Source organism: Delphinus delphis, chromosome 15 (assembly GCF_949987515.2).
Source record: "Delphinus delphis chromosome 15, mDelDel1.2, whole genome shotgun sequence".
Lineage (NCBI taxonomy): Eukaryota > Metazoa > Chordata > Mammalia > Artiodactyla > Delphinidae > Delphinus > Delphinus delphis.
In genome coordinates this window covers 11,381,616-11,394,118 of record NC_082697.1, presented here as the reverse complement: position 1 = coordinate 11,394,118, position 12,503 = coordinate 11,381,616, and the positions used below count along the sequence as shown (strand labels likewise).

The window sequence follows — 12,503 nt, the reverse complement described above, 5'->3', positions numbered from 1 at the left end:
CTGGGTTTTGTGGTTGGGTTTTTTTTCATGAAAAAGTATTTTATTTGAAATGGTGACACATGCATCTGAAATAAAACATTCATACCCTTCAGAAACGGTTTGGAGAAAAATCTCCTTCCCACCCCTGTCTGCTTCCGTCCTCAGAAGTAACCAGAGTCTTGGGTCTAATTGTACAGTCTGGGCCTAAACTTATAATTTATTAAGTTCTGCACAACAGGCAGCCTCTGAGATATTCTGTTCACCTGAATTTTTTTCACATAAAAGTGGGAATTCCCTGGCAGTCCAGTGGTTAGGACTAGGCGCTTCCACTGCAGGGGGCCCAGGTTCAATTACTGGTCAGGGAACTAAGATCCTGCAAGCTGCACAGCGTGGCCAAAAAAAAAAGTATATGAGTTCTTTCATCCATTCAGCTAATATTTGTATCATTTGATACATTGTAAATGTATCAACTTTTTTGTTTTTTTTTTTGGACACACCACATGGCTTTTGGGATCTTAGCTCCCGACCAGGGATTGAACCTGGGCCGTCGGCAGTGAGAACGCAGAGTCCTAACCTACTGGACCGCCAGGGAATTCCCTCAACATTTTTTGTAACATATCTTTGCACTTCAGGTCAAAGATGTGTGTACAAGACATTCATTGAAATTGCCACCTTGTTTGTAGTAGCAAAAAGTTATATTCTAATCTAAATGCCTATCACAAGTCCCCTTGTTAGATAAATTGTGTGATTATGGTATAATCCATGCAATGAAAAAGTCTGCAGCCCTGCAACAGATGAAGGGAGCTACATGTAATGATATGGAACAACTTTCAAGACCGTAGTATAGTTACTTGGGAGGAAAGCAAGTAGGCTAGCGTATACGCTCCCATTTGTGTTACATAAAAAAGGGAGGTACACATTATATTCACATATGCATATATCTCCTTGTCTCTATAAAAACCATCTCTGGAAGATCATACAAGACACTGGTAAAAATATTTAGTTACCTTTGCAGAGGGAAATGGAGATCTGGGATGGAGGGGCGCTTTCTTTTTTTGTTTGGTTGAGTTGTAAATCACATTTTTAGTTATCGTTCTTTTAGTGGGGGATGGACACCGTGGAAAATGCAGGCCTTTATTCAAATTTATCTTCTCTCAGAGGCCTTTCCTGGCCGTATTAGATATTCCCAAACTGCTCTCCAAGGCAGCTGTACCAGTTTTCATCCTCGTTGAAGGCGTGTGCATCCGGCCCCACGTGACGGCCAGCAGAGGGCGCCGTAAGGCCGCGCCCCGGGGCGAGGGCGGTGGGCAGGACCGGGCCGGCCCGGTCCGCTGCAGCCCAGCCGCAGAGCCAGTACATTTCCGGGAGGACCTGACACCACAGCATCAAAAGTGTCGCCTCGCCTTCACCTGCAAGGAGGCCGGGACCGCACCTCCAGGAGCTGGCTCGCCGTCCAGGGCCTCGCCTCGCCCAAAGCCCCCCCCCCCCTCGCTGTCTCTGCCGCCTCTTGGAGGGAGGGTTGTGAGGGTGACCCGGGAGGAGAAACCGCCGGGACAGTTCAATCGGAAGGGAGGGGACAGCCCAGATCTGAGAAAGGCCCCTCCCCCACCTTACACCTCCTCCAGGGCGCAGGTGACCGACCGAAGGAAAATGGAGAGCGGCAGGCCCAGGCAATGGTGTTTTGAGTACCAGCCTCTGGACTCTGCCCATCCCGGCATCTCTCGGAGACAGAACACCCACCTTTTACAGTTGAGGAAATTGAGGCTCAGAGAGACTGGGTAACTCGCACAGGGTGACCCAGGAGGAGGAACAGCCAGTAATCAGTCATTCACCAAATACTTGAGCCCCTACTAAGTGCTTTGAAGGTAATTGAATAGGGTAGTGGAATAAACAGTGACGTTGTGAGTGGGGCAGGGTGCTACTTTGGCTGGGATGATCAGGGAAGCCTCCCTTGAGGTGACATAAAATTTGTGTTAAATATATCATTCTTACCAAAAGTGTTTAAATTGTCTACAGTTTCAAGACTACTAATAAATAGCTTTCTGTGCTTAAAACAACATTATCAAGAACTCTCTAGGAGCACCTTCTCCCCCAGCTAACCACTCTCCAGAATTTTGTATTAAACATTTCCTTGCTTTTCTTTATAGTTTTACCGCCTCCATGTACATTCCTAGACAATAAAAGGTTTCATTTGCTTGATTTTGAACCTTATGTAAATCCAACTAACTGTATGCATTTGAGTTGGTTCTTTTTGCTTAACATTATGCTTTTGAGATTTATCCCTGTTGTTGCATGGAGTTGCAGTTTGTTTTTATTGCTGTATATGTTCCATTATGGGAATGAACCGCAGTTTATTAACCCTTTGTACTGTTGATAAACATTAGAACATTACGGTTGTTTCCACTTTTTTTGTTTTTTGTTTTTGTTTTTGTTTTTGTTTTGCTGTTAGGAACAACGGTGCAATGAATGTTCTCTTGTTTCTTCTGGGATTAGGGCTGGGCAGCAGTTTTCAACCTTGGCTGCTCACTAGAATCACCTGAGGAGTTTTTTAAAATGCTAATACCAGAGGGTCCCACCCAGGCTAATCAAATCAGGATGGCTCTGGGGGTGGGGCCCAGGCTAGGGTGTTCCCTGAGGGAATCTAATCTGCGGCCAGGGCTGAGAACCTCTGCGATGCTGTTGGCCTGGAAATAGAATTGCTAGGAGAGTCACCTGTTATTAGCTGATGCCAAACTTTTCCGAAGTGGCTTGTACCTATGACACTCTCGCCAGCATGGAACGAAAGTCCTGCTGCCCTCACACCCTCAACACTTGCTAGTGACCAAATTTTAACTTTTTATCTTTCTGATGGTGTGAAATGGTATCTCACTGTGGTTTTAATTTGCATTTCTCTCATTACTAATGAGGCTGAGCAGTTGGTGAAGTTAATGCTGAAACAAAGAAAAGGAGCCAACATGGTGAAGATCTGGGGGGAGAGATTTAGGGGGCAGGGAAGATGAACGGTAGGTGCCAAGGTCCTGTGGTAGGCAAGGGCTGGGATGTGGAGGAACAGAAAGAAGGGGGTGATCATTGTGCAGGGGGAAGGAGGAGAGTGGCTCAAGACAGGATCAGCAGAGGTCAGATCAGCAGGGTGGAGGGCCGTGGTGAAGACTTTGGTTTTTACTCTGGGTGAGATAGGAATATGGGAGGTTTTGAGCAGAGGGACACAGCCTTACTCCTCCCTCTGGGTGCATGTGGAAAATCGTGATTGAAAGTAAACAGACGTAGAAGAGGCTATATTCTTCGTAATGACTGTGCATGGCCTGTCTCCCTCACCTTACCCTCCCCTCACCAGTTAGAACATGGTAAGGATTGTCTTGTTCACAGCTGTTATCCCCAGCACCTGATGACCAAAACAGACAGTTGTCCCTGCCCTCATTCTAGGTGGTGAGTGGAGGGACTTACAGGTTTTCATCGTCCTTGCTTCACAGGTGGAAACCCGTGGGCAAGACCTGTGGATTTATTTCCGTGCCACAACCCCACTCCAGGCGGGGCATGGCCCTCAAAGTTGGTGGGCTCACAGGAGAACTGAGGATGAAGTGTCCCTCCCCTGGGCCCACCCCACAATGAACCAGTCAGTGCCTCCCTTGGAGCCCAGCCTTAGGTCCTTTAGACACAGTATTGACGACCCCAGACAAGTGAGGAGACCACCTCAGCCTCACCCTTCCCCACTTCTTTCTCCCACCTGCCCAGAGTACTCTTTCTCAACCATTCTAAACAGGTCCCTCCTCAGCTGAAAATTCTTCCTTGGCTCCCCAGTGCCCTTGGGGCAAAGTCCAAACTCCTCCAGGCCCTGGAGGCCAGGCAGATCTGACCCATCAGCCCTGCCCACCCCACCCCCAGCCCTGAGAGCTGCTCTCAGTGGCTCTGAAATAGTTACTGATTCTAACCTCAGGCCTTTCCCTTCGGTATTTCTTCACTTCCTCTGGTAAGTGCCCCCCCCGACCCCCTGTCAAGTGACCCGCCTCTCGACTGTCACAGTGCCCTGTGGTCTCCCCCCATCAAAGCACACTTCCCTTTGCATTGGAATTGTCTGTTTGCTTCGTCTGTCTCCTCCGCCGGACAGGGAGCTACCCTTCGGCAGAGACCCCGAGTGTTTTGTTCAGGGCTGTATCCCCAGCTCCGGTAACAGTGCCTGGCATGTTAGTGGTCACTCAGTAAACACTGAGGGAACGAATGCATTTTTCTAGATGATGCCCGTTTGCTTTGCAAAAAAGGCTGTGGCACTGCACAGTCAGCAACCACGTGCAGAAGTCCATTGCTCTTCCCCGTCCCCGAACTGTGTATTGTCCCTTTCATTCCCACGTTCTTTGCGAGTTACCTTCCGGGCGAAGGCACCCCCTTCCCAAACCCGAGGAGGTGGCAGTATCGGAACGTCAGGTGTCCAGACTCGCGGCGCGCGGCGCCAGGGGGCGCCAGAGGCGGGCTACCGTGCCGCGTCGAGCTGGCTGGAGCTCGGGTCCCGAAGGGGGTCCCGCCTAGTCCGGGGTTCCCGGCGCCCCGCCCCCGGCAGCCCGCAGCCGGGTGACGAGTGCAGCCCCGAGGCCCAGAGCCCGAGCGGCCCCTCCCGGCTCCCAGCGCCACGCGGCGCGAGCCCCGCCAGAGCACGGCGCACCTGCTTGGGGCGTGGCCTCCGGCGAAGGCGCGCCTCGATTGGCGCGGAGGTGACAAAGGGGCGTGGCCGTAGTCGGCCCCCGCCCACCCGCGGCTGGCGTACTTAAGGCAGTTGGCGGCCAGCCTTCACTCACAGCGCAGCTGCACGGCCTCGCGTGTGGAGGGTCTTGGTATCCCAGCACGACCCGGCTCCCCCCGCTGCTTCGGCCACCATGCCGCGCTCTTTCCTCGTCAGGAAGTCCGCCTGCTCCCGCCGGAGACCCAATTACAGTGAGCTCCACGACTCTTCTCCAGGTGAGTGGACGGGGTGCCGGACCCCAGGGAGTTTGGGGGAGGCAGGCGAAGGCTGCATGGGGGGCACTTGAGAGGCAGGGCCCTTGGGGACAAAATGGAGGGGCCAAAGTCGAGGGGCCAAAGTCGAGTCAAAAGATAACAGTCTGGGTGTGAATAGGCCGGGGCAGGTGGATCCGGGAGATTGGGAGAGGGCTTTTAGAGGCCGGTGGTCTTTAGCTGAGGGGACTAATTAGCCGCCGAGAAGCGGGGCGCCCCGAGAGCACAGAAGTGAGAGGAGGCGGCTTGTGTCTGGATAGACGCCGGCCAGGGGCTGGAAAGAGTCCGGAGTCCACAGGATTTGGGGGAGGGGGTGGGAGAAGAGATGTGTATGGAAGGGGGACAGGGGTGGTGCCTCGGCAGCTGGGGAGATTAGGGGCCAGGGAGCTGGGGGTCTCGCCTCAGGCTGGGGACTTGGGCACCGCAAGAGGAAGGAGACCTGAGAATGACCTCCTTGAGTTGGAGCTGGGGAAGGGGGTGTCCTTCCTGTAAGATCTGGAGGTTGAGGTGGGAGAACCAGGTGACCTGGCTGAGGAGGGGGCTCTGCCAGGGCAGGAACCTGTCTGTCCTGGTCATGAATCTTTTTTATTCATCTACTAAGCATTGAGTGCCAGCCCCACTCAGCCCCTGGCCCACATCAGGCTAATGTTTGCTGACTGACTGAATGATCTAATCCCTGACCTTGCGCTTTTCCCTGTCTCCTCACAGAGTTCACTTTTCAACAGCCCTATGACCAGGCCCACCTGCTGGCAGCCATCCCGCCACCCGAGGTCCTCAATCCCACGGCCTCACTGCCTACGCTCATCTGGGACTCTCTCCTGGCACCCCAAGCCCAGCCGATTGGCTGGGCCTCTCTTCTGCCCCAGGAGATCCCCAAGGCCATCGAGCTGACCTCCCTGTCTGACGAGGACAGCGGGAAAGGCTCCCAGCCCCCCAGCCCACCCTCACCGGCTCCTTCGTCCTTCTCTTCCACCTCAGCCTCCTCCCTGGAGGCCGAGGGTTATGCTGCCTTCCCAGGCTTGGGCCAGTTGCCCAAGCAGCTGGCTGGGCTCTCCGTGGCCAAGGACCCCCAGTCTCGCAAGGCCTTCAACTGCAAATACTGCAACAAGGAGTACATCAGCCTGGGTGCCCTTAAGATGCACATCAGAAGCCACACGCTGCCTTGCGTCTGTAGCACCTGCGGGAAGGCCTTCTCCAGGCCCTGGCTGCTGCAGGGCCACGTCCGGACCCACACTGGTGAGTACCCCTGCAGGCTGGCTGCCCTTCTCACTGTCCCACTGCTTTTGCTACAAGCTCTTGTAAGATGGGCTTGCTGTTACTTTCAGATTGTGGAAACTGACCCCCCCACCCAGTCTCCTGACTCCTAGCTCAAGAGTTCAGGGGCCTGGCTCCGAAAAGTTTGGCAGAAACATTCGTTCATTCACCAGCTAAGCAGATGGGCTAAGGAGATAATTTTACACGTCCCTCTGCAGGCTCAGTTCTCAGCCAAATGGGTTGGAGCTGGGTATGGGAAAGGTGTAACCAGCACCTTGCTGTTGGGGCCAGGTGTGAAGGGGCTCACCCTGCTCCACTTCCCCCACCCGCCCCCCAGCCAGACAGGATGTTTGTCAGACTCCCCACCTGCCTCTGACTCCTGCTTTGGGATCTTCCCAAACTTTGGGCTGCTGTTTCACCTCTCTAAGCCTCAGTACCCGCCTCTGTGAAATGAGCATAGAAACACCTTGTGGGGTTTTTGCTCTGGTCAAATGAAAGAAAGCGTGCAGAAATCACCTGGGACAGTGCTTGGTACATGATCAGTACACACAAACATCATAGCTGGTACTCACTGTGCTTCCATGCTGTGTGTCTTTGAGCAAGTGATTTAACGCTCTGAGCCTCTCCGATTATAATATAATCATATAGGGTGGGTTACGATAGCATTTCATACGGGGCTATCTAGATTCAGTGGCTCCTTAATCGCTTTATAATATCATCATGGTTCTCAGATCTGCTCTCCCCACCCCCATTCACACTGCTGAATAGATAATCTTAATCCTATCATGCAGACCCGGGAACACGTTTGCTGGCAGAAAACACAATTATGTCTTGGTGTTTCAAAAAATGCAATACTGAATGTGTAGAAAATTATGAAATGGAGCCTGTTCTAGTCTTTAGCTTTCTGGGAATGCAGAAAAGGTAGCCACTCCACCTTTTCAGAACATGAATGATGGAGGCCACCCTGCTTGGGGCTGCTCTTTGGAGAGTGTCTGTTGAGGGAGAAGAGGGTTCAAGGGTCATGACTGTTGGTTTTGGGGGTCAGGTTGGCCAGGTTGGAGACTCAGTTCTGGCATTTCCTCATCCGGTGGCTGACCTCTGAGTGAGCCGTGAGGGTCAGTGAGGTGGTTTGTGAAGCCTGGCATTTTGCAGGCATTACTGGTGTCATCGTTACTCCTACGGGGGTGGGGGGCATCCTCCACACCTTGCAGACTGTGGCTACTACCCATGTCTCTTATTTGGTGCACAAACAGCTCTGATTTTAACATGGAAGGGTCCAATTGCCTGGCCTCTGTCCTGGGTGCCTGCCCAGCTGATGGGGTCTCTATTTGGGGGGAGTGGAAGCCCTCAGATGCTCCCCTGGGCCCCCCAGCTTCTTTCCCTTCCCACTCGGACATTATTTTAATGTAAAGGCATGGCTCAGACACAAAAAGCCTGTTGAAATGCACCAGTGCCATCCTCATCAACTCCCATTGTGTGCCTTAATGGTGCGCCCAGGGGGCGGGGCTGGGGAGTGGAGCAGGTGCACAGGGCAGCGGTGCCCAGCACCTGTTCCAGGCCGCAGCTGCTGGCCCGCAGTGTGTCAGGCCGCGTTAATCCAGGGAGTATTGCATGTACACTGCCCCCCTCGGCGGCCTTTGTCCCGCTGGTCTGGTGCCGATTTCACACTCCAAGAGCACCATAAAGACGTGGCTGGGGTGGGGAGGGGGAATCCGCGAAGGGTGGAGATCTGCTGCCTCCTGCTGCACCCCTCACATCCCATCAAGCCTGCCCCTTTGTTCAGGTTTGTGTCTAATCATAAGAAACATAAAGATAACGTTCACTGAGCACTTGGCAGTGCGGGAGGCGGGGGAAGGCGTGATGCTCAGGGCTTCCTTCACCTGGTCAAGGCGGTAAATCCACCAACATTCCTAAGAGAGACGTGCCATCATAACCCCCTCTTACAGGGTGTGGAAACTGAGGCATAGAGAAGGAAGTCACTTTCCCAAGTCACAGCCCATGGGCTGGAGCCAGGGCTCCTTCACCTTGGCCGAGGGGGTGAGGGGGCAGTGGGGATTACAGGACTCCATCCCCTTTTCCGGACCTGCATAGCGTGGGCCCTGAGTTCACAAAGGAGTGTGTGAGTGAGGAGGAAGTTCCCTTGGACCTTGTAGACTGCGGTCATCAAACCCTTCCGGCCTGGTGTGCAGAGGCAGCTCAGTACGGCAGAGCAGGTCACTCAGGTGTCCCTTCCCCAGTCCTCTGGCCAGGTCCCCGCTCTCTGCCCCAGGAGACTGAGCCCATGAACGTGGTTCCACAGTGGGCCGCAGGCATCTGACTTCTAGACCCTGCCCTCCCTGCTCAGCTAGTGCCCCAGGCACCCAGGAGGCTGCTGGAATTCATTCATTCCCAGCTCTCAATTCCAGCACTGGGATTTAACTAGAGGGCCTTGGCCTAGGGGCATATAAGGCTGGGAATGGAAGGATAGGAGAGTGTAGTTTCTTCTGGAAAAGACTATTCAGTATTACAGAATAGTGCCGGGCCTGTGGTAGGAACCTGATTAGTATTTGTGTAATGCGTTACCCTTTTGACTTTATTTGGGAAATGCTGCAGCCCCAGGAAAAAGTGAAACACAGCATTTGACGTTTCTGGAATGTAAGTTATAGTCTCTTGATTGGGGCAGGAATTATGAAAAGTTGGTGAATGGTGTTTTCTGGTGGTGATTGAGGAGTCAGGCTCTTCTGAGACCTTTATAAAAAAAGACTTACTGTTGTACAAGCATTTATTGAGTTCTCACTGTATACCCAGCCCCGAGTGCAAGACTCTTCTCAGTACAGCCTGGCCAGGCAGGTGAATGAGGGCCACAGGTAGGGTTTTTTAAAAAACATAAGTCATAAGGTAAAAGGTTTCTGTAGCCTCATGGGGGTTCTGGGCCTTGGGCTGGAAGCTTGGAATGGATTCGGTGTCGGTGGCGGGGGGGATCCTGCCCTCATGGGGCTCAGTCTGATTGGGGGACGAACAGACTTGAAACTACCCTGAGTGTGATCCGAGTCGATGGGGAAGCAGGATAAAGGAGTGACCTGCTGGGGGATAGGGGTGGGCTGGGGCTTTAAGGCTGGCTTTTAAGCTTTGTCCCCAAGAGGAAGTAAATCCAGGGGTTAATAAGGAACATCCATTACAGCCCCCTTAACTGAGGGGCAGTCTGTGTAGTGCTTAAAATCAAGGGCGCTGGGCTTCCCTGGTGGCGCAGCAGTTGGGAGTCCGCCTGCCAATGCAGGGGACACGGGTTCGATCCCTGGTCCAGGAAGATCCCATATGCCGTGGAGCAACTAGGCCCGTGCGCCACAACTACGGAGCCTGCGCTCTAGAGCCCGCGAGCCACAACTACTGAAGCCCCTGCGCCTAGAGCCCGTGCTCCGCAACAAGACAAGCCGCCACAATGAGAAGCCCGTGCACCGCAACGAAGAGTAGCCCCCACTCGCTGCAACTAGAGAAAAGCTCACGTGCAGCAACGAAGACCCCAAAACAGCCAATAAATAAATAATAAATTCTTTAAAAAAAAAAAAATCAAGGGCGCTGGAGTCAGGCTACTTGGTCTTGCTGAGATGCTGCATATTCCCTGTGCCTCAGATTCACCATCTCTAAACTCAGGACAAAGGTGGGGTTAAATGAGATCATGTAAAATGCTTCCACTGTCCCTAGCACAAAGTGTTCAGCAAACACAGTTGCCATCACTGTCATCATTGTCGAGCACTTCCTGCTGGCAGGGCAGGAAAAGTACTTGATTCAACCTTCTCTCAATTACCAGCCTCTATGAGTGGGGGATGAACAGCTCCATTTTACAGATGAGCAAATGGAGGCTCAAGAGAAGCCAGCTGACTTGCTCAGAGCCACACGGTGGGAAGCAGCAGCGCTCCCTGCCAAATCCAGGCCTTTGGACACTGTATGGCCTGGCTTTTCTGGGTCGCGGGAGTTCCTCAAGGTTGGAGTGAGCCCGGGGTGGGTGGGGATTTCAGTAGACGTCAGCTGTTCTCCCACGTGGCTGAGTCTCACTCAGCTCCCTCCTGTCTTCTCTCCCCAGGCGAAAAGCCCTTCTCCTGCCCCCACTGCAGCCGCGCCTTCGCTGACCGCTCCAACCTGCGGGCCCATCTCCAGACCCACTCGGATGTCAAAAAGTACCAGTGCAAGACGTGCTCCAGAACCTTCTCCCGAATGTCCCTGCTCCACAAGCACCAAGAGTCAGGCTGCTCAGGGGGGCCCCGCTGACTCTAAAGGCTCCTTGCACCTCTCCGGGCCCTACCCCAACTCCAGAAGGAAGGACCCAGCATCCTTCTCGCTGCCACAGAGTTCCCTCCTGAGCTCCGCCTTCTGGCTGCGTTGGCCCCCCAGGACTCTGAGGACCACTTCCCAGTCCTCTGCTCTGAGCGCCCCACCGGGCTCTGAGGGGGGCCTTTCTTTGGACAGCTGATGGGAGGGTGGCTTGCAGCAGAGACCCCCTCCTGGCAGCCGCTGCTCCAGAGTGTTCTGGAGTTGGCCTTTCTGCGTGGGTTTGTGTATCCAGAGCTGTTTGGATACAGCTGCTTTGAGCTCCAGGACAAAAGCCAGCAGACTGATGAGAAGCTCCCACCCCACTCAGGGGACCCCAGCCTCCCCTACAGGAACCCTCAGGCCACCCCCTCCAGAAGGTGCAACTTAACTATGCAAACACCCACCCCCAGGTGCACTCGCGGGGGTGGGCCCTGACACAAGGACAGCATCTAGACCCCAGGATGCCCCAGGGCCTGGGCAGCTATTTCAGCCTCCTGTTTGTCATGGTGGCACCTGTTTCACGGGCAATTTAACAACGTCTCCAAAGGGACTGTGAATAATTGCCTTCACTTGTCCGGGGCCCAAGTGGGGTGCTTCGGCTCCACTGACGTGTCTCCCGGAACTATTTTCGGGGGCCCGACAGGTGGGCCCGGGAGGAAGATGTTTACATTTTTAAAGGTACACTGGTATTTATATTGCAAGCGACATTTTGTACTAAGGAAACGTTTTGTATAGTTATATGTACGGTTTATTGATATTCAATAAAGTGGTTAATTTATACATAAAAAAGTCTACTTGGTTTTATGTGGAGTGGGTATTTTAAAGGGCCTTTAGGGAGGGAGGAGGGGGGCAGGGATTCGTGGAGCTCGGATACTCCTGACGCAGCCTCAAATCTTGGCCTCTTAAACATCACATGGCTTTGGACCTCTGGGTTTGTCAGGGACCTTGTTTGTGCAGATGGGTTTTCCTCGGAGCCTGGATGTCCTGTCCAATACGGAGGTTGGGAAACACCTGTGGGCCAGTGAGCAGTAGAGCTGTGTGTGCGGGTTTCTACACTGCGGCCCTTACTCATTCTCTCGTGCTCCCGTTTTGAAGCCAACCAGGCCCACAGGGTGAGAAGCCAGCTCCCTGGGTCTTATCAACTAGGCCTGCTGTGGGGCCTTCCCCAGCACTGCAGGTCTTTTGGGGAGGGAGCGGCTGCTGCCCCCAGATGAGGGAGTGGAATGCGATGAGTAAGACGGGGACAGAGGACGTCCTTCCTGTTTCCAGGGGCTCCAGGCCCCGCTCCGGCCTCCCTGTCAGACCCACACCTCTGTCTGGCCTCTGGGTACCAAATGGCCTTTGATGCAAGGAAATTGGCTGGCTGGAGTCGGGAGGGTGAGAAGCCAGGCCAAAGGGTAGGGGTCATTCTGCTTCCTGCTCGAGGACAGGACAGGACAGGAAGACGGTCAGCTTGCGTCCCGTCCCGGGCTGAGCTAATTCACTCACGGCAGGCTGTCATGGTGACCTCACCTCTGGAGCCCTCCTGGGGCCAGGAGAAAATGAGTGTCCTTTTTGAACACAAAAGGTGCCGAAGGTGCCAGTTTCCTGCGGGGAGCTGAGCGGGCGTCCCAGAGCCCCAGAGTCAGGCCGGGGGCGGGGGAGCTTCGTGTTCCAAAGGAGAGATGATTCTTTCTTCTAAACAGGAAATGGTGACCCACAGGCCAGGAGCAGCCCTTAATGACTTGCAGCTTTCCTCCCAAAAGAAAAAAAAAACTTCTCTAACAATCGCCAAATTGTAGCTGGCCTCCCTGAAGGGAAGTTAGGGAGTCGGTGGGGGGCTGGGGGTTTGGGCGTCAATTTGCTGAAGGCCTACTGTGTCCCACGTCCCTGGGTGTCATACATCCACCCGTAGTAGGTGCTGACATTGATGGTGAATGTATAATTGATTGCATACACTCCCAGAGGGATGGGCCTCGTGGAAACTCCCAGCTGGCATTCAACATGGGTGCACGAGGCTC

General features: G+C 53.7%; 1 protein-coding gene across 1 annotated transcript; it reads left to right on the top strand.

The window, feature by feature from the left end:
* The first annotated feature begins 4,823 nt into the window (after window positions 1-4,823).
* On the top strand, window positions 4,824-11,277 carry SNAI1 (snail family transcriptional repressor 1). The gene is made up of 3 exons (XM_060032672.1): window positions 4,824-4,926; window positions 5,671-6,198; window positions 10,277-11,277. The coding sequence occupies exons 1-3, from the start codon at window positions 4,845-4,847 to the stop codon at window positions 10,459-10,461; spliced, it is 795 nt and encodes a 264-aa protein (XP_059888655.1). The 5' UTR covers window positions 4,824-4,844; the 3' UTR covers window positions 10,462-11,277.
* The last annotated feature ends 1,226 nt before the right edge of the window (window positions 11,278-12,503 follow it).

Bases quoted from the DNA above. Each gene is read 5' to 3' on its own strand.
- SNAI1 (XM_060032672.1), top strand. From the start codon at position 4,845: ATGCCGCGCTCTTTCCTCGTCAGGAAGTCCGCCTGCTCCCGCCGGAGA. The intron at 4,927-5,670 runs GTGAGTGGACGG...GTCTCCTCACAG, and splicing joins GCTCCACGACTCTTCTCCAG to AGTTCACTTTTCAACAGCCC. The intron at 6,199-10,276 runs GTGAGTACCCCT...TTCTCTCCCCAG, and splicing joins CCACGTCCGGACCCACACTG to GCGAAAAGCCCTTCTCCTGC.